The sequence below is a fragment of the Notamacropus eugenii genome, chromosome 2 (genome assembly GCF_028372415.1).
Source record: "Notamacropus eugenii isolate mMacEug1 chromosome 2, mMacEug1.pri_v2, whole genome shotgun sequence".
NCBI lineage: Eukaryota > Metazoa > Chordata > Mammalia > Diprotodontia > Macropodidae > Notamacropus > Notamacropus eugenii.
The window spans coordinates 475,079,866-475,104,001 of NC_092873.1; the positions used below are offsets into that span (position 1 = coordinate 475,079,866).

At 38.5% G+C, this 24,136-nt stretch overlaps 1 protein-coding gene across 7 annotated transcripts in view; it reads right to left on the minus strand.

Moving 5' to 3' along the window:
- Positions 1 to 23,317, minus strand: part of LOC140529755 (flavin-containing monooxygenase 1-like) — a 31,884-nt gene extending 8,567 nt beyond the window's left edge. Inside the window, exons 1-6 of one of the 7 annotated variants that reach the window (XM_072648655.1) lie at positions 23,089 to 23,317; positions 16,686 to 16,816; positions 16,346 to 16,427; positions 15,834 to 16,045; positions 14,889 to 15,077; positions 13,696 to 13,858 (exon numbers count right to left, since the gene is read on the minus strand). In XM_072648655.1, the coding sequence (XP_072504756.1) occupies positions 13,696 to 13,858; positions 14,889 to 15,077; positions 15,834 to 15,965 (484 nt within the window). In that variant the 5' untranslated portion in view covers positions 15,966 to 16,045; positions 16,346 to 16,427; positions 16,686 to 16,816; positions 23,089 to 23,317. Of the gene's footprint in view, positions 1 to 13,695; positions 13,859 to 14,888; positions 15,078 to 15,833; positions 16,107 to 16,345; positions 16,467 to 16,685; positions 16,817 to 20,173; positions 20,261 to 23,088 lie in introns of all 7 variants that reach the window. The other 6 variants (XM_072648654.1, XM_072648658.1, XM_072648653.1 and 3 more) reach the window with 6 other exon arrangements.
- Positions 23,318 to 24,136: the final 819 nt, after the last annotated feature.

Genomic DNA, 24,136 nt, shown 5'->3' on the forward strand with positions numbered 1-24,136 from the left:
AAAGGGTGATCAGCTACTTCTGGAGGTGTTAGGGATTCTTGTTTGGGAATGGGTTGGACTAGATGGCCATTAGGATCTCTACCAACTCTGAAATTCCATGATTTTGTGAAATAATTAGCAACATAACATTATTCACTCGTGAGCCCACTAGTTCATTAAGGCATGAAGTACAGTGATAAAAGATGGTGTTTGCAGTCAGACTTAGGTTTGAATCCTGGCTCAGATACTATTTGTATGATTCTGGTCCAGTCACTTAATATTTTTGAGTCTCAGTCTCATTTGTGAAATGGTGATAATAATATTTGTATCATTGTGTCCCTCATAGAGTTGTGGTATTAAAAAGTGCTTCCTGGCCTTAAAGTACGATGAAGGATTAAGAACCAGAAGAGGTCTTAGTCCAGTTGGTATTTACACATAGATATGTATTTACACATAGATATGTATACAATACACATTTGTATATGCCATAAGTTCTATGTATATATTCTATATGTACATATATTACATATACACTCCCACTTATATAGATATTCATGTATCTTTCTATGCTTATTTATGTGCATGTTTTCTCCACTGATATAATGTAAGTCCCTGGAGTGTTGGGAATGTTTCATTTTTGTCTTAATATCCTCGGAAGCTTTATATCATATAGCAGGTTTTTAATAAATGCCAGTTAATTTGCGTCTCTCCCTCCCTTTCTTTGTCAACTACACCCACCTCCTTGTCCTACATCTTGCCACCCCAGCAGATATCCATCATCGATTCCATTTTTCAGGTGAGGAAACCATATTCCAAAAACCTTGTGCAAGGCCATAAAGGTAATAAGCAGAGAAGGAATGAAAACCAGATCTTCTCTCCCCAAACCCATTGTTCTTTCTTATTTGTGATTAATAAAGCATTGTTTGTTGTTCAGTTGTTTCAGTCGTTTCTGACCCTTCCTGATCCCATTTAGGGTTTTCTTGGTAAAGATACTGGAGTGGTTTCCCATTTCCTTCTCTAGTTCCATTTACACATGAGGAAACTGAGGCAAGCAGGGTTAAATGACTTGTCCAGACAACTAGTGTCAGAGGTTAGATTTGAAGTCAGGAAGACTTTGCCACCTAATACCCTTAAGCATTATTTATCACATTATTAACAATTTGACTAAAAGGTTATGGGGCAGAGAAATGAAGGGGCTTAATCTGTCATTTCCTCTAGTAATGTTTTCATCTGATGTCTCATCATAACAAAGAAGTGACTGGAATCTTGAAAAACATGGCAGTGGAGTGTGAGCGTTAGGAGATAGCGTTAGGCTGAAAACACTTGAAGCATGTGCGTTGGTGATGAACTCTCACCTGAGAGTAGGTTCAGAGAAACTCATCACTGAAAGGTTGAGCTCAAATATTAGAAAACTGCCTGCTCAGCTTATCTTGGCAGTATTGTATCGATCAATAGACATCTTATTTATTACTGTCAAGCCATTTGGACTGTGGAGCCATAATGGATTTTTATGCGTCTATGTTCAAGCCAGAAAAACATGTCACAGTAAAGAGGGCCCAATGAGTTATACGACTGGGTTGAAGAAGTGACTTTGTGTCATTAACAGGGTTATGTTTCTTCTATTCAAGACTGACTTACCCCATGTAAATAGATACTACCACCACTGACTCTTAGGTCTGGTTGTGTTTAGATATGAAGAAGGTATAATGTGGCCTCCAATCTTTAGGAAGTATTAAAGAGCAGGCTAGAGAGTTTCTAGCCAGAAGGAAGACAGTGACATGTGCCTTGAGTAGTCTGAGGTAGTGAGTGTGGCTTACAGATATATTAGGAGAACTCTCTCTTTGAGTTCTTTCTGGTAGGCAGGTGGCAGCTCTGTATCTCTTACATGGAGAGACCATAATCATTGGATCTTTTCTTTAAAAATAATAGCTAATATTTATGAAGCACCTACTATGTGCCAGTTGCCATGGTAGTTGTTGCTGTTGTTTTGTCGTATGCAACTCTTCGTGATCATATTCTTTCGAAATCTTGGCAAAGATGCTGGAGTGGTTTGCCATTTCTTCTCCAGCTCATTTTCCTGAAGAGGAAACTAGATTAAGTGTCTTGCTAGTAGGTGTCTGAGGCTGGATTAGAATTCAGGTCTTCCTGACTCCAGGCCTGACACTCTATCCACTATGCAACCTGGCTGCTCAGTTGACATGCTATGCAGTTTACAAATATAATCTCATTTGATCCTCATAACAAATCTGGGTGGGGTAAAGTGCTAATATTATCCCCATTTTACAGATGAGGAAATTGAGTCAAATAAGGGTTGAGTGACTTGCTCAGTCAAACAATTAATGAGTATCCAAGACTAGATTTGAATTCAAATCTTCCTGACTGATCCCTGCACTGTATCCACTGAGCTACCTAGCTACTTCTTCAGCCTCCCTCTTTTGCATCCTTTCTTATTCTTCCCTTTCTTACCCTGAATCTGGGAATTGTATTTGACTTCATGTCAAGGTAAGCCAACTGAGCCAAAGAGAGATAATTGAATTCCATCCTATTTGCAGGAATGCTGTGTATCTGTGTCTTTAAACTTACTGTATTGTAGACTCATGAAAGAACATCAGAGAGATTTATTGCTGGCAGCAAGGCTAAACAAAGACCAGAAACTTTACTGTTGGTAGGTAGGTACAATAAAGGTGGGAATTTATAATAAAGGAATGAAGACAGAAGCCATTAGACCCACTTTTGTTCTTGAACCTGGGTTTATTTGCAGAGCAACCAGGAGCTTTTAGGGGAAGGGAGACTCATGGAAACTCATTGCTCCATTTCCACTTGGATCCTCTGTGGAGGAGTTGTGTAAAGATGGATTGAGGTGATGCAGAGACTGAGAGTTTGACTGGAATGAAAAGGAATTTTCTTTCCCCCCTTTACTTAATAGTGTTTTATTTTTTCCAATTACATATAAAGATAGTTTTAAACATTCACTTTTGTAAGATTTTAAGTTCCAATTTTTTTTTCTCTTTCCTTCCTCCTCCTACTTGCCAAGATGACATGCAATTTGATATAAGCTACATGTGTACAGTCATATTAAACACATTTCCATATTAGTCATGTTGTGCAAGAAGAATCAAAACAAAACGGAGAATACCATGAGAAAGGAAAAAAGAGAAAAATAGTATGCTTCGATCTGCATTCAGACTCCTTAGCTCTTTCTCTGGATATGGATAGTATTTTCCATGATAAATCCTTTGAAATTGTCTTAGAACATTTTGTAAATGAGAAGAGTAAATCTCTCAAAGCTGATCATCACACAATGGTGCTGTTACTGTGTACAATGTTTTTTTGCTTACTTCACTCTGCATCAGTTCATCTAAGTCTTTCTAGGTTTTTTGAAATCAGCCTGCTCATTATTTCTTACAATACAATAGTGTTCCATTACATTCATATACCATAGATTGTTCAGCCATTCTCCAATTGATGGACATTCCTTCAATTTCCAATTCTTTGCCACCACAAAAAAAAGTGACTATAAATGTTTTTGTATATGTGGGTCCTTTTCCCTCTTTAATGATCTCTTTGGAATATAAACCTAACAGTGGTATTCTAGAATCAAAGGTTATGCACAGTTTTATAGCCCTTTGGGCATAGTTCCAAATTGCTCTCCAGAATGGTTGGATCAGTTCACAACTCCACCAGTAATGCATTAGAGTTCCAATTTTCCCACATCCCCTCCAACATTTATCATTTTCCTTTTTTTTTTGGTCATATTAGCTGACCTGATAGGTGTGACCTCAGAGTTGTTTTAATTTGCATTTCTCCAATCAATAGTGATTTAGAACATTTTTATATGACTATAGAAAGCTTTAATTTCTTCATCTGTAAACTGCCTGTTAATATGCTCTGACCATTTATCAACTGCAGAATGACTGGTATTCTTATAAATTTGACTCACTTCTCTATATATTCTAGAAATGAGTCCTTTACCAGAGACATTGGCTGTAAAAAATGTTCCCCAGTTTTCTGCTTCCCTTCTAATCTTGGTTGCATTGGCTTTGTTTGTGCAAAACCTTTTTAAATTTAATGTAATCAAAATTATCCATTTTGCATTTTATAATGCTCTCTCTTGTTTGGTCATCAATTTTTCCCTTCTCCACAGATCTGACAGGTAAATTATTCTTTACTCTCCTAATTTTCTTATGGTATCACCCTTTATGTCTAAGTCATGTATCCATATTGACTGAGGAATTTTCTAATACCAAATCAAATAATTTTGGGGTATCAAGGATTTTGAGTGATAGCTGGAGATAACAGTGAAAAAGAAAAAGAAAAACCCTTATTCCTAGGGTGAAGGTTTCTCCTATCTTTTTTGGCATCAGCCTTTCGGGCTAGATGAAGGTATCATGCCCTTAGGCTATGAGGGTTTAAAGGATTTTAGCCCTTTGATGCAGCCCAGTTGAAAGAATAGTATAGGTAATCTGGAAGTAAAAGAGTTTATGACCAGAAGGTGGTAGCAGAGAGTAGCTCAGAAAGAAGACTCCACAGTGCTGGGTGGAGGGCAGGGACATGCAGTGAACAGAGAGACTAGTAGAGATGATGGGGTTCATTGCTCAGTAGTGAGTGGAGCTTCCATGCAATGGTGCCCCATAAAGAGTAGCAGTGCAGCACAATAGCATCACCAGAGGATAATAACAGCTCTATTGTTGTATTAGAGGACATTTAGTAGATGAGTGACCCTGGACAAGTCACTTAACCCTGTTCACCTCAGTTTTGTCATCTATAAAATGAGCTAGAGAAGGAAATGGCAAACCACTCCAAAATCTCTACCAAGGAAACCCAAAATTGGATCATGGAGAGTTGGAAATGACTGAAAAACAACACCAACCACATTGAAGTTCTGAGTTGCCCCAGTGGCATGAGTCCCCTGGCCAAAAATGCCCTGTGTGAGTATCCTCCATCTGTGTGCCCAGGCCAGGTTTGTTTTCCATGTTTCTTTATTCATGTATATTCTTCGACCACACAGATTTCTTTACATATGTCTCTCCACCTATTCCCTGATAATAATGCTACTGGAAAAACCATAGCTTTGGCTGCACGTTTGTTGGCAAGGTGATGTCTCTGCTGTCCGGATTTGCCATAGCTTTCCTTCCAAGGAGTAGGTGTCTTTTAATTTCATGATCCCAGTAGCTGTCTGCAGTGATCTTTGAGCCCAAGAATGTAAAATCTGACTCTGCTTTCATTTCTTTTTCTTTATTTGGCAGGAAGTGGTGGAACCAGTTGCTAAAATCTTAGTTTTTTTGATGTTACACTTCAGGTCATCTTCTACACTCTACTCTTTCACCTTTATCAATAATCTTCAGTTTTTCTTGTGTTTCCCAGTCTGTTGTTTTCTTATATTTCTTTGCATTGCTCATTTAAGAAAACCTTATCTCTTCTTGCTGTTCTCTGGAATTCTTCATGTTGTTGGGCATATCTTTCCCTTTCTCCTTTCCCTTTTCTTCATTCCTCAGCTATTTATTTGTAAAGCCAGGGCAGCTAGGTGGTACAGTGGATAAAGTAACAGTGCAGGAGTCTGGAGGACCTGAGTTCAAATCTCACCTCAGATACTTGACACTCACTAGCTGGGTGACCTTGGGCAAGTCACTTAACCCCAACTGCTTCATTCTGGGTCATCTCCAGTCATCCTGATGAATATCTGGTCACTGAATTCAGATGACAGGAGGAGAAGTGAGGCTGGTGACCTGCACAAGCCCTCCCTCACTCAAAGTCAAGTACAAGTCATGTCATTATTTCTCTGATGGCATGGTCTTCTTCAGCAATGAAGGGTGAATACACACATATTTGTGTTCTTTGCATGTATGTACTCCCTCTCTTCATTGCTGGTTTCCTTTTGGGTGTAAGGAGTTATTGAGACATTTTGTCATCTCTTAATTTGAATAAATATAGTTTCCTCTGAGCCAATATATCTTTTCTGGTTGACAATGTAAAAACAAAAAGTGGAGCTTATGAACTATGGTTTTGATTGAGCACAGAGCCCCAATATCTTTCAAACCTGGGCTAACTTCCTGGGGACCCACATTTGAGCAAGGCACTGTTAAATTCATTCAGTTAAAATCTCTCTGAAAGTCCCTTGTGCTCATTAAATGGTGATCTCCTTCCCTCTTTATTGAGTAAATTTTGGGGATTCATCCAGCCAACCATTCCATTGTTCATTGCTTAAAGATACTGATGACTAGTGACCAAGAAGGGGAGAGTGTTGATTATACCCTGAAATCCCTATTTGGAAGAGCAGGGCTTAAAAAACTAAATGATTTTTTTTTTCCTCTGTAACTCATGAAACTGTCAAGGCATAGAGGAGTTGCAATCTCGTCTTTACACTATCATGTCAAAGAATGCTTGCTAAGAAGAAGACTTAGAGCTAGAAAACATCAGAGGGTATCTAGTTCAGCCCTCATTTTAAGGAGGAAACTGAGGTCCAGGGAGGCAAAGTGATGCCTCAGGACATACAAGAGTGTCAGATGTAGGCATTGAACTCAGGATCTCTGACCCCAGAGCCAGTATACTTCCTTTTTTAGATTAGATAGGTGGATGGATGGCTAGATAGATGGACAGGTGGACAGATAAATAGACAGACAGACAGACAGACAGATAGATAAATAGATAGATAGATAGATAAAGCACTTAATAAGTGCTTACCATGTGCCAGACTGTTAATGCTTGGAGAATAAGTACAAACAATAACAAAAAAGACAACCTCTATTCTCAAGGATATTTCTTTCTACTGGGGGAAATATTTTTATAAAATTGACAAAAATCAGCACACATAGATTTCCTTAGCCAAAGAAGAATAGAAAAAAAAAGACTGTTTATGAAACCATAAATCGCCACTATATATGACCAGGTGGTTCAATGAATAGTGTCCTTAGAGTGGATTCAGGAAGATCAGAGGTAAAATATGGCCTCAGACATTTTCTAGCTTTGTGACTTTGGGCAAGTCACTTAACCTCAGTTTCATCCATTGTAAAATGGGGATAATAATAGTGCCTGTTACCTCCGTGGGTTGTTATGAAGCATATATGAAAGGATATTTACAAAGTGCTTAGCACAGTGCCTGACAGAGGGTGAGTGCTGTAATAATGTTAGCGATTTATTGTTGTTATTGGTTTGGTTTAACCTAAATTTAACATAGTAGTTCTCACACTGCCGTACTAGTTTGTATCTCATTTTGAATTTCCTTCTAGTGATCTATACATTTGCCCCTAAATTACATTGCCTCCCTAAACTACTTTTGGAACAATTTTTTTGCTCTCTCTCTCTCTCTCTCTCTCTCTCTCTCTCTCTCTCTCTCTCTCTCTTCTCTGCCCCGCCTCTTTCTTTCTCCCCCCTTCCCCCTCCACTGTCAGAAATGGGATTGAACCCAGGTATCTGTGGAAGTAGTAGGTTTATGGCTGAGGTCAGAGATCATCTGAAGTATTGAAATATAAAGTATTTTGTGGTGTTATAGAGAAAAAGAATATATTGTAAAAAAAAAAATTTGCGTGCAACTTTTCAGAGGCACATTCACCATGTTAAATGTAGTCTACTTGTAATATAAGTCATGCCTCTTTCTTCCATGCCCCAATCAAAGCAGTAAAGCCAATCTGACACTGAATGTATTTATCTGAGCAAAATGAATTTGAAATGTAAACTGTTTTCTGGATTGAACAAATAAATTAGTATTTCCTTTTCACATAGTGCTAGGCACTAGGGGTTGTGGTATTGATTTAGCAAGTCATTAAGATTTAAAAGACATTTTATCCCTGGAAGGAATGTATAATTTAGTAGGAGAGATGAAATACTTGTAAAAGTCTCAGTTGAAATGGTCCTACACTTTCATTGCTTGTGAAAGACATCATGGCAGAATGGAAAACACAGTGGATTTAGTGTCAGGGCTAGATTCAGATTCCACTCATGAAACTCTCAAGTTATATGACCACAGATAAGTCTCTCAATCTCTCCTAATGTTGGTTTCTTCATCTATAAAACAGGCATAATAATGGCACTGTGCCTCCTGGAAAGTGAGGATCTGGGAATTGAATGATCACTTTGTAGATCTCAAATTTTTATGAGTATAGCCATGTGTCATATAGATAGGGATGGGCAGGTACCTCCTGGTGTTGCTCTGCCTGTTTCTGGATAACTACATGTGCTGTCTCAGCACTATAGGATTTGGGGGCTTTAGGATAATGGAGCTATCCTCCTATTGGTTCTTTAGCTGCATGATGGTGGCAGGGTAGGGGGCTGTATTAATTTAATAAAGAGAGACACATTTTAGCTTGCTCTATTCCTTGTTTCCACTGGAAAAAATAGTTCTCTCTCTGGGCTTCACATGAACAGTTGGAAAAGGCTTACTTGATCTTTCTCTTACCTCAACAGAAAATGGTACACTATGAGCATGTGATAGCTAAAGCACATGTTGGTTTATCAAGTCTAAGATGATATCCCAGATCCCTGATTGCCTCTTCTGCTTTGTTTTCTTTCAATGAGCATAAGTGATTGAGGAGTGATTTTGAGATAAACACCTCTAGCATTAGAGGCAGCTTTTTGACTTCCAGAGGTCAGATCTCCTGGGAATATATTATAGGATCTGATGCTGTATAGTGCCAGGTAGACACAATATCCTCTGCAGCACTTCTTAGAAGAGAAGACAGCCATAGACAGGAGAATGAGCCCAAGCTATGATCTGGATTGCCAGAAGTCATGGGAGAGAGACTGCAAAGCTCAGAAGAAATGGAAAATATCTATTCATAAGTTGCTTCATATTTTGCTATTCAATTTCAACTTTTAGGAGAGTATAATGATAGGTGTAAGTTACTGAATCCTTTTTTAAAGTTTCTGCCAATTCTTAAGAGTCTTTGTATTTAGCCTTTCTTTTGTGTGAAGGAAATCAATAGCTGTCCTATACCTGATCTAGAGTGCACAGTTAGTACACTCTAGTATACTTTCCTCCTCCCACTCTGAGAAAAACCTAGTTGTGAGCCAGACTTAAACTTTAAGCATTTATCCCACCTAAAGTCCCAGAATAAGAATATAAAGAGTTAAAGAGTGAGAGAAACAGAACTTGTCCTTTTTAGGTAATCATGTTCTCTTAGAATGCAATCTGGACCATGTCCACCTGGCTCTAGGGGGAGAGTCTCTTCAATGGAGAAAGAGACAATGCCTAGCCCCTTGGATGTAGATTATGACAATAATTTTAACATATAAACAGATGTTAGCTGTTACTATTTATAACCGACAAGAAAGTGGCTGTCTTGATCATAGACAATAAATTTATTGGTAAGGTATTTATCTATGGAGACTGAGACATTGATTCCAGTGTTGATTTGGAGACTGCATGAAACTCAGTCTAAATATACTGGCTTTCTGTATCAGGCCTTTTATCCTGTATCACCTTTAGGATAAAAGATTATTATTTAGTTTCAATTGGCTCAGTGACATGGGGCGTTTATCTTGCTGGTATCTTGCCTTCTGGCAGAAATCAGCTGCTGATATGGATGGCTCAGCTTGGTTCATTTAATGCCAAAGGTCAGTGAATCATGAAGCACCAAACAAAAAGGGAATAGTTGCTGGAAAATAATTTCTGGAGCTGTTGTTACACAATCAGATATATTTCTACTTTGTGGAAAACCATTCCTTCTCAGAAAATGTGTTCAGCCATCCAGACGCTGAGAAAAGACCTGGAAAGAGCTTGTCTGCTCTTTTTGTGGTGGCTAAGAATTAGAAATTGAAGGAATGCCCATCAATTGGGGAAAAGCTAAACAAGGTGTGGTCTATAATTATAATGGAATATTATTGTGCTACAGGAAATGACAAGCAGGATGATTTCATAAAAACCTGGAAAGACCTAGGTGAATTGATGCAATGTGAAGTGAACAGAACCAGGAGAAAACTGTACATATTAGTAGCAATATTGTTTGATAAAGAACTGTGAATGACTTAGCTATTCTCAGCAATAGAGTGATCTAAGAAAATCCCAAAGGACTAGTGATGAAGCTTACCATCTGCCTCTAGAGAAAAAACTGATATTGTTTGAATACAGACTGAAGCAATGTCGTTTTCACTTTCATTCTTTTTCTTTTATTTGAATCTTTTACAAAATGACTAATATGGAAATGTTTTACATGATTGTATATATGTGTGTATGCGTGTATGTGTGTGTGTGTGTGTGTGTGTGTGTGTGTGTGTGTGTGTGTATTCATCCTTCGTTGACGAAGAAGACCATGCCATCAGAGAAATAATGACATGACTTGCACTTGACTTTGTTTTGAGTGAGGGAGGGCTTGTACAGGTCACCAGCCTCACTTCTCCTCCAGAGTCATCTGAATTTAGTGACCAGATATTCATCAGGATGACTGGAGATGACTCAAGATGAGGCAATTGGGGTTAAGTGACTTGCCCAAGGTCACCTAGCTAGTGAGTGTTAAGTGTCTGAGGTGAGATTTGAACTCGGGTCCTCCTGACTCCTGCACTGGTGCTCTATGTACTGCACCACCTAGCTGACCATATATATATCCTATACCTGTCTCAAGGAGGGACAGGAAAGGGATAGAATTTGCAACTCACAACTTAAAAAAAACAAACCCCAAATGTTAAAAAGTTTGTTTAACAAGACTTGTGGGTTTATTAAGCTCCTATTATTATTTAACAAACTCACAGTCATAAGGGATTTGAAATAAAGCCTGTATATCAATCCTTTTGAATGTCAAATTAGATCCTAGAATGTGGAAGTGGAAGAGTCCTTGACTGATAATTAGTCCAAACTCATCTTATAGATGAGAAAACTGAGGCCCATAGAGATAAAATAACTTATCTATGATCATATAGATATTGACTAGAAGATGTAAAATTCAGACTCAATTCCTCTTACTCCAAATTCAGTGGTCTTTCCTACCCAATGTTCCTACTTCAAGCAAGTCCAAATGCCAGTTTACCAAGTAACCAACATATGACTTTGGGTTTTATTTCTCTGTATAATTAGGATTATGGTATCTGCCTATCTACGTTGCACAGGGATAACATGAATTAATGAATAATGGAGCACCTAGAAAAAGTGGCAATAAAAATGGCATAAAATCAAACGTTTACATATTGCTTTAAGATTTGCAACTTGCTTTGATAAAAGTGACTTTTATAAGCATACATATGGGTATTATAACATTAAAATACAAACACCTACATAAGTGCTTATGCCTTCAAACCTGTCCTTTTGTGAATTGACTAATTTTCCTAAGAATAAAGAATGAAACAAACATGTGTTATGTTCCAGACACTGCTATGGAAATATGCATCTTCATAGAAATATTTATAACATTTCCCTGAAATAGGGAAGTGTTCATAGCAATATTTTTTATACTAAAAAGGAAATAAAAAGAGATGCCTAGCATAGGAAGGATGGCTAAACCAATAGTGCTGTTTGAATGTAATGGAATACATTGCGTCAAAAAATGAATATAAGAAATTCAAAGATGTTAAGGAAGACTTTGTATCTCCCATGCTCCCTGGATCATAGTAGGCACCTAGAAAATGCTTTTTGAATGAATGAATGAACTCATTCAGAGATAAGAAAGCAGACTTAGGAGATGACTATACAGAATGACCAGAATAATATAAAGGAAAATAGTCTTGAAAGACATTGGAATTCAGATGAATGTAATGACCAATCTTGATCTCAGAGCAGAGCACAGATGGTGAAATGTATTTCCTGCCTGGTGTGGTGTGTTACATATAATTGTTTCTATAGTTAACATTTCTCTGACTTTTCTATCATGCCCTAGGAAATTCTGAAACTTCTTTGACTTTTCCACCATGCCCACATAGTAGGTGCCTTCTGCGCCCTTCACCTTTCCCTTTTTTAGCTCCCTTTTGTGTGTTGTCATCCTCCATTAGATGGTAAGCTCCCTGAAGGCAGGGATTGGTTTTTTAAATATTTGTACCCTCGGCACTTAGTACAGTATCTGGCATATAGTAGGTGCTTAGTAAGTATTTATTGGTTCATTGACAAAGGAAGATTCTTGGGTGGAGGAGGTTATCGGGAAGTATTAGTGATAAATTAATCAGTAAGTATATTAATCACCTACTATATGCCAGGTGGTGTGATAGGTTTGGAAAATACAGACAAAAATGAAATACTATCTTCTTTCAAGGACTTTATTCTTTTTCAGTGGAGGAAAGATATATATATATATATATATATATATATATATATATATATATATATATATATAGAGAGATATATATGGTTTCTAAAAAATAAATACATGGTAATTTGAAGGGAGAGGACACTAGTAGCTGGAAGAAATCAGGAAAGACTTCATGTAGAATATGGCACTTGAGCCAAACTGGAGATTTTAAGGGACAGAACTGAAGGTGGAATTTTTTTTAAAATTTTTTTTAGGCATAGGACACAGTCTGTATAAAGATACAGAGATGAGAGATGGAGATTCTTGAATGAATGCATAAAACATTTATGAAATGCTTCCTATGTGAAAAGCAAGCACTGGGGATCCAAATCTGAAAGATGGTCTTTCCTCTCAAGGAGCTCATGTTCTAATGGAAGAAAGACAATATATAGGGAAGGTTTCAGCTGCAAGTCAATGAAATCAGTCTTGTGTGAGACAGAGTAGAAAAGCTAGTTTGGCTGGACCATACATAGAATGTATGAAAGGGAGTGATATAGAATAAGGCTGGAAATCATGTGGTAAAGGACAAGAGATTTTTATCGTAGAGGGAACAGGAAGCTATGGGAATTTACTAAACAGAGAAGTCATATGGCCAGACCTATGCTTTGGGAATATCACTATGGCAGTGATGTGGAGAATGGATAGGAGAGGAGAGAGACTTAAAGAAAAGAAACACATCAGGAGGCTGTTGCAGTAGGATAGGGCAGGTGTGTGGGACCAGCGACCTTGTGGCCCCATGTGACCTTCTATGTCCTTGGGTGCCACCTTTTGACTGAGTCCAAGTTTTACAGAACAAATCCTTTTATTAAGGAGATTTGTTCTGTGAAGTTTGGATTCAGTCAAAGGGTCATACTTGAGGACCTAGAGGGCCACATGTGGCCTTGAGGCTGCAGGTTCCCCACCCCTGGGCTAAGGGAAAGATGACAAGAATCTGAAATAGAGGGCAGAGATGGAACAGATGTTGAGAAGGAATGAAAAGATCTGGCAGCTGATTGGATATTTACAGTGATGGAGAGTGGGATATTGAGGAGGAGACAGATTGTGAACTTGGGTGACTGGAAGAGGTGTGGAAGAAAGGTGGGTGATACAGTGAGTTTTATTTAGAAGATTTTGAATTAGAAATGACTACAATAATCCATTTTGAAATATCCAATAGGCACTCAGGAGAAAGAAACACTAGGTCTGGACATATATATATATATATATATATATATATATATATATATATATATATATATATATATATATATATATATATATATATACACACACACACACATACACACATATGTATTTGTGAGTCATCTGAGCAGAGATGCAAAGTAAGCCCCTGACCGTTGATGAGGTCAGCAAGAGACAGAGAGTAAGAAGGAAAGAGGGCCAATGAAAGTGCTTTCCGGGTGCAACCACATTATATACCACAGTGATTTTTTTCCAAACAATCTGAAACCAAGACATATCAATAAGAATGTAATTTAAAAAAAATAAAGGGACTCAGAAGACAATACTATACCTGGTAAAGTATCTAGTGGCAAAAGTGGGTTAGTGAGATAACCAGTGCAGACCATGACAGCATCAAATATGGCTGACTCCTGCTTCCCTTCATGCTCAGTGGTTACCTCCCACTGGCCAGAGGTAGAGAAATCTGGACGTTTTTTCACATTGCAGACAATGGTCTGGAAAAAAAAATCCAGAATATGAAAACACCATTCCTCCCCACCCTCTGCAAGGAGTCATGATATCTAAGCAACAAAAACAGAGACATGGGAATTGTGGGTATAGGATTGAGTCAGAAAGTAAAACTCTATCTGGAGTAGACCCTGTGGCCATTCAGATAAAGTCCATACAAAGTAGGATCTTTTGTTGTTTTTGTTTTAGTATAATTAAGTGCCTTTGACTGAATCTTGCCTTTATTTACTAGGAGTAAAGTAGAGAAACAAGAGTTTCTTTAACTAGAAACAGTATATGTATTTGTATTGTTAATTATTTTAATGTGATTAAACAAGATCTTTCCCACCCATTAATGGGCACACCCTTTGTTAAGTTCCTAATGAGGCACTGGTCCTCAAGGGTTGTGATGCCCTCCATTTCCCCAAAAATGTATAAATACTCTGAGGGTGAGGTTTTACTTTGGGTCTTACTGACTGGATGTATTTGTTTGGCCAGGCAAGACTCTGGGAAAGCCCCCTGGCTTTGAAAACCTAGATTTGGCTCTTCCCTCTCTGGTAACTATGGTCAGACAGTTCGATCTGTCTGTTGATCTATGACACAGGCATCGATTGTCAGACATTTGGAAGCATGCCTGTTGACCTTTGATTTCTCTGAAGTCAGAGTATTTGCTTTTTTCTCTGATCTAAGTGAATGATACATGTGCTTGATTAAAGTGATTGTTGACCCCTCAAAAGTTGCCTTTCCTTTTATAATTGTAAATCTAAGAACCTGTTATACCAGGCCCCTCTGCGGATGTCAGAGTGCTTACTGCTACACATAGATAGACAGGTTTCTACATGTAGGTTATATAGTATGAATACATATTTCCCTTCATAATTGAAGAGCCCCCAGGGGATGAAGGAATCCTGCCAAGTAGCACTGATCTTTGCTAGTTTTTCAATCTCAAGGAGAGAACTTGAGTCTCAAGTAGGAAGCAACAAGAAAAGATATGTATTAAATACCTTTCTGCCAACCAGACGACTCCTAGTGACATACCTTGAATTGGATACATTTCAGAAGGTTGAACTTGTAGGCATACATCTTGAGATATTCCAGAAATTGAGAGTGTGGCACAAAATTTGGAAAATCCTCTGGGAAAGGAAAGTCTGAGAAACAGGACATCTCTTTGCTGCTGTTAGTAACAAGAGATTTATAAATGCTTGCCCTGCCCTCTTCAACATATTCCTATAAAAACATAAGAAAGAGGAAATTGTTATTATTCTTCAGGAATTAAATCTCTCAACCACTCAGTATTTAAAACGACATGGGGAGAAATACCACCTTCTCAGTGGAATTTACCTATCTGCAACTATGAGAGAGAAAGAAAGCTTGGGGAGAGGGTCCCAGAATCAGAAAGGTGTGGGTTTGAGACCCACATCTAGCATACTTGTCTGTGTGATTCTAGGCAAGTACATTAACTTCTCAGTGCCTTAGGCAACTTTCTCTAAATCACAGAACTGACCTATAGCAGAAGGAGCTTCCTTATCGGGAGTTCCCTATATTAGCGAAATCATAGATCAAGTTTCAAAAAAGGAAAGAGAAACCTGTGTGAGAGGATGGAAAGTAGAACTCCTGGGTAATCTCCCTCAACCTCAATTTTCTTCTCTGTAAAATGGGAACAATAATAGCATCTACCTCCACAGGGTTGTTGTAAGGATCAAATGAGATTGACATATAAAGTGCTTTGTAAGCCTTAGAGCACTACATAATTGCTAGCTGTTATTATTTTGTCCTAGCACCAATAGAAATCTCCTACTGGGTCAATCTCAAATGTTACAGAACAACATCATAGAAGAGAGGGAAAGGACCTTGGACATTATCTGAGTGAACCCTCTCCTGTTATAAATTGGGAAACTGAGGGCCAGAGAGGTAAAGTGACCTCACCTTGCCAGGTAGTTGCTGTCCATCATACTCAAGAGGAGTTAAGGAAATATCACTTACTGTGAATTGCCATAGCCCTCCAATGTCAGCACTCCTTTCAAAGCAGGTGGGCTCCAGCCCCTCTTCCAAGCAGCATTTGATGGAGGTGAGACCACTCACACCAGCTCCAACAATTGCAACTCTCTTGATCATGGTGTCTTGTGTCAGGCAAGGATCAAGAAGAGTTTCTTCAGTTGTTCCTTCTGCTGAAACCTCTCCTCCTAGAGTAGATCCTTTGCACAAATAGAAATACTCCACTCTGTCCTTGACTTTTCCAGCAAAGTAGGAAAAACTCTTATGGAGATTAAAAGATTTAACCAATTTGAATCATCTGCAACTGCTCTCTTTGTATGGGTCTGAGAAAATCATGCCATGGACATTTGTTTAATCCTATGCTTTTTCATTTTATGCTTCTGATCTGTAGCAGTGCCAATTTTAGGGTGATTCTGAAAGATAACTTTGGGGAAAAGTACAAATTGAATGTGAAAGTATGTGTAATATTGAAACCTGGGGTCATGGCACTCCCCACTCACCTTCCTGGATTTCTCAGCAGATTAGAGAATGGAAGGGACCTGGTAGAGCATCCAGAGCAACATCTCAACTTCTAGGTGAGAACTGAAGCCCAAAGAGTCAAGTACAAGGTCATAAGACTGTCTGTTTGCAGAATGAGAATGATAGCCCCTGTTTTTTCTAGAATCATTACATAGCCCTTTTAAAAAAATCACATCACCCTTCCTCCTTTATGCATCCCTTCTCACCTGACTACTGCCATCCCCAAAGTTCCTGCTAGCTGTGATGTAACTGACACTATTGCCATGCACCCCTGTGCAAATGCCAATCCTACTTCAAGAGCTCAGTGCTATCTTCACTTACTTTATTGCCTTGGGAGGTCTGTGTTGTTTTCATCAATTCGAGGGCCAGGGTGCTGATGAGATTCTATGGACAGACTTGCTGATCACATGGGCACATCCCTAAGGATCCAGGACTGCCATTGTTGGATGATACTGGGATGGTAAGTCACATAGGTGAGACAGGAATCAGAATGGTATAGTCAAAAGAAGGTTAAATTTAGGTTGAGATAACCCAATTCTGAAACTTGCTCTACCAGTTGTGGGACTTTGGGCCGATAAGAATGGATGGTTTCTAAGGTTCCTCCCATGTCTAAATTTATGACCCCATGAATCACCCAGCAGATATAGCTAATAAATAAGGAAACGAGTGAAGCAGTGTATCTCAAATCAGTTCCTAATTGAGGACAAACAAATAAGAGCTCCAACTTTTCAGACCAATAGAATATAGATTTTATAGGATCAGCTTCCTTTTACAGCTGTATATCTGGGATTGTTTGAACTACTTGGGGTGAGGGAGAGCTTTTATTCGGGTTTATTTTTCAAATTCTCCTTTAAAGGTAAGAAGAAAATGGGATAATGGAATAATAGTGGAAGGAAGGAAAAGAAAGAAAGGAAGATTCACAAAGGAGAAGGCACTTTAAGTTTCCTTCCTGCTTTAAAAAATAAATTTCTGTGAGATATTGCCCTTTAACATAGTTTTTGCAAAAGCATTCCTGTGTCTGGTGATGTGTGTTTGTACAATAAACTGCAACGCTCCCCCTATTTCTTCTTTTTGTTCAGTGGACTGTTGATTGTGCTACTGCTTCTGTTTCTGCCACCATTGTCTTTACCCCAATTCTCTCTGCCACATTTCTCCCTTTTAGGTCCTGTATTTCCTTATATGATCACATTCCTGATCATAGATTTAGATTTGGAAGGGTCCTTAGAGACAGTTCACTCAATTTAATTCAATAAGCAATTATGAAATGCCTACTATGTGCTAGGCACTGTTACGAATTCTGAGAATGCAAGAAAAAAATGAAGTTATCCTTATCCTCAAGGAGCTTACATTCTATTGGAGGGAGGGGAGATACCTTGTACACAATAAATAAATAAGTATACAAAAAGATATAAAAATAGATACATATGTTTTGGGAAAGAGATTAACAGATGACAGAATGAAGAAAGTTTCTCCTAGGTGCTTATAGCTTTGAAGAAGTTATGGATTTCAAGACATGATTAAGGGGAAGAACCCCTCATTTTATACATGAAAAAGTGATACATTAAAAAAAATATGTAAGGCTGGTTCCCTGCCTTTCTCCTGCCCTCTCTCCCCCAACTTTGTCTTTCAAATAAGGTGTAACGTTTCTGAGTCAAATTCCATTCATGGATCTCGTACCATGCAGGCGCAGTAATATCTATGAGTTTAAATTTGTCTCCTTGTATTAGGGGCTTTAGTTCATCCTGCTGGTCATCCATACTTTGTGTTTTTGTGTCTAGACAGTAAGTCAAGAAGCATTTATTAAGTGCTTATCATGTGCCAGGCATTATGGTAAGTGCTTGGATACAAAGAAAGGCTGAAACACTTGTTGTCTTCAAGGGACTGATTGTCTAGTGGGACAGGGAGAGGAACAACACGGAAACAGCTATGTACGGACAATATATATATACAGGATAAATTGGAAAAACTCACAGGAATGGCATTAGCATTAGGGTTATGTTTATCTCATAAAAGGAATCAAGGAAAGTGCTTTCTTTCTTATTTTAAAAGTAATAAATGTGGTATTGGAACAAGTTGTTCTTTAAAAGTTTGATAGAATTCTCCTGTAAGTCCATTAGGACTGAAAATACTATTCCCCTCTGATGGGTAGTTGTTTTGCAACTAGCTCTCTTTCTTTTCTGAGATTGGATTATTGGCATTGGCAGTATGGGGACTGAGAAACGCTTGTTGTAGAAGGTGGGATTCTAGCTCAGACTTGATGGAAGTCAGTGAAGCCAAGAGGCAGAGATGAGGGAGGAGAACTTTAATTGACATGGGAGAGAGACAGTAGGAGTACATAGACTTGAGAGATGAAGTCTCCTGTACAAAGAAGAAAGGAAGCTAGTGTTGCTGGATAGAAGAATGTTCAGGAGGGAGTAAAGTGTAAGGAGACTGGAAAGGTAAGGAAGGTAGCTCCAAAGCCAAACAGAGGATTTTGTATTTGATTTTGGAAGTAATGGGGACCCATTGGATTTTATTGAATGGGGCAAGATAACATGGTCGAACCTGAGCTTTATTTAGCAGGATCACTTAGGCAGTTGAGTGGAGGATAGAACTACAATGGGGAAAGACTTGAGGAACTGAGAATAATCAGCAAGCTATTATAATAAGTAGGATCAAGAGGACTTAGCAACTGATTGGAAATGGGGGTGGTGGTGGCGAGAGAGCACAGGAAGTTGTCATCTGTTCAATGCCACAAAAACCCTTCAGATTTTCCTTATTCTCTACATTTCATTGGAGTGAGATCTTTGGTTTTTGTGTCTAGTTATCAGCACTCTTACAGAGTTCCTGGGCCAAACTGCTCGTGGGGGTCTTCATCTTCAAAACTATTCCACTTATCTTTCTAGCACCTTCACAATTACATGAATCTATCTTTTCTCCCATTACCAAATTATTTTACTTACCTCATCTTACTTATTATTATTTCCTTTTTACAACCTTCCTTCTATTACTTCCACATCTCTTTTTTTCTTAGTCCTTTCTCTTTTCCATTTTCTTCTACCCTGACTTCTTCCCTCCATATTCTTCTGCCCAGCTCCTTCTTAGTTTCTCCTTCACCCATCTCCTTCTGTTTCAAGATTAGTTGTTTTCTTCTGTCTTCACCTTCTGAAGTCTTCATGCATTTTTTTCTCTGAATACAATGTCCGACCTTTAGCATCCCAAACAACTTCCTCCTCCTCTTCTTCCTTCTTTTGTTGTTATCCTTATGATTAACTTCTGTACTTATTACTTCCCACATTTTACAGATGAGAAAATTGAGGCTGACAGAGGTCATGTGACTTTCCCAGGAACACAGAGTTAATGAATGTCTCAGGTCAGATTTGAACTCAGATCTTCCTGATTCCACGTCCAGTTCTATGCACTGGACAACAGTGTCTCCCTTAGTCCAAGCCTGTCATTTCCTAAGACATTCTTTAATCCATTAAAACAGTTTCTCCTAATTTTTTCTAGAATGTAATCCACCTATGAACTTGCCAGTATACACTGAGACAACCTCCACAAATCAACCACCCATCAATCAAACTATTTGGCAACATCACCCAAAGTACATTGCTTATATAGTCACATTATAGGTTAGGGTCATTTATGGCCCCTCAACTCCCAACAGTTCTTAAAGAGTAATAAGAGATTATTTTGATTCTACTAAAGGAGAAGATGGAGTACGGACCCATTGTTGAGTAATGATCCCTGTGGCCCCCTCTAACTCTGGATGTAGCTCAAAGTTATGGACCTGGGATTTGTCTTTTTTCTCTATACTTTTGCATGGTCACCTCGTTAGTTTCCATGGAATTAAAGATCATTTCTATGCAGAAGAATTCTGGTCTCTTTTGGAAATCCAGTCATGCATCTCCAACGACCTAGAGAACATTTCCAACTGGATGACACATTACCATCTCAAATTCAACATGCCCCAAACAGAGCCCATTATCTTTTGTCTTTAACCCACTGCTCTCCAACCTACACTCATTCTTTCAAGGCAATTACAAAGTTCATAACTTACAAGTCAACCTTCCTTTCTCCTTCTCACCTTACAGCTTAAATTAGTTACCAAATCTATTGATTCCCCCTGTTATCTCTTACATTTTTTCCTCTTATATACTCACACAATCCCTACCCTGTTCAGGCACTCTTCCCCTTCAACTGTACCATTCATATAGGCTCTTAATTGGTTTCCTTGTGTTATTTCTCCCCTACTCCAATCCATTTTTCACATAGAGTCACAGTGATTTTCCTAAAACACAAGTTTGACTACCTCACTTCCCTTTTCAATAAATTCTAGTGGCTCCCTTTTGTCCATAGGTTGCGATATAAATTCCTCTGTTTGGCATTTAAAGCTCTTTTCTACCTGACCCTCACCTACCTTTCCTGATATATTATCTATCATTCTCTTAGTGTATACGTACTATGGTCCAGCCATGCTGGCCTTCTTGCTGTCCCTATTTCAGAACATTTCATCTCTTGTCTTGTGGCCTCTGAATGGGTCCTCTACCAGTCCTGGAATACACTTTTTTTTGGGGGGGGGTTCTTAGAATCGCTAATTTCGTTCAAAGTTCAGTCCACACAGTATCTATACATAAATATATATGTATGTATATATACATATGCACATATATACATACATACACTACACACACATATGTATACCTTCTCTCTAATGACTTTCCTGATTTCTCCCACTTTTAGTACCTTCTAAAAAAAAATCATGTTATTTGAATGCATTTTGTATACTCTGATGCACATATATGTCTCTCCCAATAGAATATAAACTCTTTGAGAGCAGGGATTGTTTCATTTCTGTCTTTATATCTCCAGTGATGCTATAAATAATAAATATTGTATGTTTAATTGGTTCATTGATCAGGTATTGAGTACATGAAGGATAATACTGAGGAGAGAAATGTCAGTTAAAATAAAGACCTAGAACAGTACCTGCTGGTACCAGGCATTTCCTAAACATTTGGTGAATGGGATGGAATAGAACTAGGGGTAGAATTCTGGTGCTCATCTTGTTTTCTGAGTGAGCAAATGAATCATATGTTATAAGTGAGTGAGGAGAGTGGATTCTTGGGCCAGGCAGAAGCATGTCTCCCTTACTGTGGAGCTGATTGGAGAGGTCATGAAGTCCTGGGTACTAGTGCTGAGCTCCACAGAGTGATTCCAGGCCTGGGGGAACTATGGTGAGAGACCTCGTACTGATGCTTCACACCAGAATGTCAGCATTCTGGGATCACAGCTATCTCACTATAGGAAAAGAGAGCTCTCTAGGAGAACTGATGAGAATGTAATTAGCAGCCTTGATGAAATGCTTATGAGCACATGTAAGTGTGTCTGAATCAATGACAACCTGAGAAAAAAAGGCATAAAGTCTGTCTGAAGAACAAGTTAATGGTTGGGATTTTCCAGCCCATATTAAGACAGACATCCTCCTCAGCTCCCAATAATAACTTACATTCATACTGTTTTAATGGGTTGTAAAACCCTTTTGTTACAGTGATTCTCTGAAGCAGATATTGCAAAAATTAAAAAAAAGATTTTTGGTCTGGACCTATGATTTATTTGTACGTTTAAAACCCCTTGAGAAGCTCCAGTTCTGTCCATGTGGATAGAAATTATTCCACAGTTTATACTTGTGGAGCATTGCCTAGATCACTGAGAGGTTAGTGATTTGCCAGACTTACGTAGGTAGTATATTTTAAAAGGCAGAACTTGGACCCGCATCTTCCTTACTTTGAGACTCAGTTTTCTCTCTACTATACCATCTTGTCTATTAATGTAATTATCACTATTCCCATTCATAGATGAGGAAATTTAGGCTTAGATAAATTTATAATGTAAAAGTGGCAGAACCAAGATTCAAAACCAGATTTTTCTTAGCAAAATGGAAGGAGTCAGGAGTGTCCAGTCTTTGTCCTAGTCTCCACATAGCAATTGTAACATTGAGCTTCTAATGTGACCTATCCTGTAGCAAAATCCTAGTTTCTCTTCTGGATAAGACAAAAGAAAAGGGGACTGAGAGTGATCTTAACTCCCAGGGGCCTTAGGAGAAGGAAAAGACTTCTGATACTTCCATGAAAATAAGAAATCTTGACTGTGAGGCACAATATTGGGACCTAAAGTGCTAGCATGAAATGAAAATAGTACTGTCTATTTACGAAATTTTGTTAGATGCCAAAGCGTGTCCTGGTAGCTCAACCAAATATCAAAATCGAGAAGGACAAAGTCCTAAGGCACTAACCTACTCCGTGTGAGATTTACTGATTGGAGGCTCTCAGGAAAACAAACCAACAAAACACTAAAACTGAAAAAACAACAGAACAAAACAAGCCCTGAGCCTCTTCAAAATATTCTCTTTTTTTTCTCTGCAGAGGAAATCTAAGTTGCAGCTCTTTAATCCCATAAGTTGATGATTTCTCCAGCAGAGTCATTACCAATGTATCCAGGAGATAATTGACTATCATTCCAAAACCACTCTTCAAAATTCCTTATACAAACTCAAGATAAGAGCATGGAAGGATTTTTTGTGTTGTTTTTTGTTATTATTTTTACTCCCAGGATTATGGGAAGGGAGAAAGTTCTTGCAAGTTGATTCTGCTCTGGAAATTCAGCTACTAAACAGGGACAACTCTTTCATCCTACCACCAATTGGCCCACCTGATGGCTCCTGAGAACCACGGGGAATACTTACTTTTTACACTTCCTGCTCTTAGTCCCCAGATAGCTTTGCCCCAGTCAGGTGGACAGGCTTTATTTCCTGCTTAAAGATGTGGGAAATGAATTGTCCAGATACTGTGATCCAAATAACTTCCATAAAGCCCACAGAGAGCAACACATCAGCCTAGTAGGATGTTGACCTTGGTTTCTAAATCTCATTATTTGGATGTCCTTGTTTCAGGAAATGAGGAAGACCTTGTAACATTTTAGACTCAATGGGAGAGACATTGCCCTCAGAGGAGTTGTTGGCTTAAATATTAACTTATTGATTAATTTATTCCAAGAGTAAAATTTCAGAGAAACAATCTCTGATCACAATGTGTTCCCTTTTCTACAGCGCTTGAATTTACGATTGTAGATTTAGAGCTGAAAGGGACTTTTGAAGTCTGTTAGTAGAACCCCTTCATTTTATAGTAAGGACAAGGTCCAGTGACATGAAATGACTTAGGGTAACACACTTATAGTATTGGGGTTGGTCCCCTAGCATACCCACTCTAGGCTCAAAGGCCTCTGTATATCTTCATTCACTCAAAACCATAACTTGTGAGCTCTCCCCAATATTTACTGTTTTTCTCTTTAATCAGAGGACACAAGTAGGCATTGAGACAAAGGCATTTAATGAAATAGTATAATAAAAGAAATTATTATAAAATATTCTTCCCCTTAATGTAGGGCATCCTTTTCTACTAATATACACATCAGTGGAGAGAGTGGCCATGAAAAAGTGGTAATAATGTATGAGTATACACAGTGGAAATCCTTGTGGAGGGCCAATTCACATAGCTCAGATGACACAGAACCAGAGATGCCCCACTGCTCATTCCGGATCTGTTCTCCATTGGCCATGGCATCTCTGTTGGGGACCTTTGTTGAATTGCTTAATCAGTCTGCTCTCCTATTAATCCCTACTGTATTGTGGTTTTTTCTGGGCACATAATCTCAACTGAGCATTGCTCCATTGAACTTGTTGCGTCTCTGCTGGATGCATTGTTTTGCTGCATCAGGGGCCTTATTCTATACTA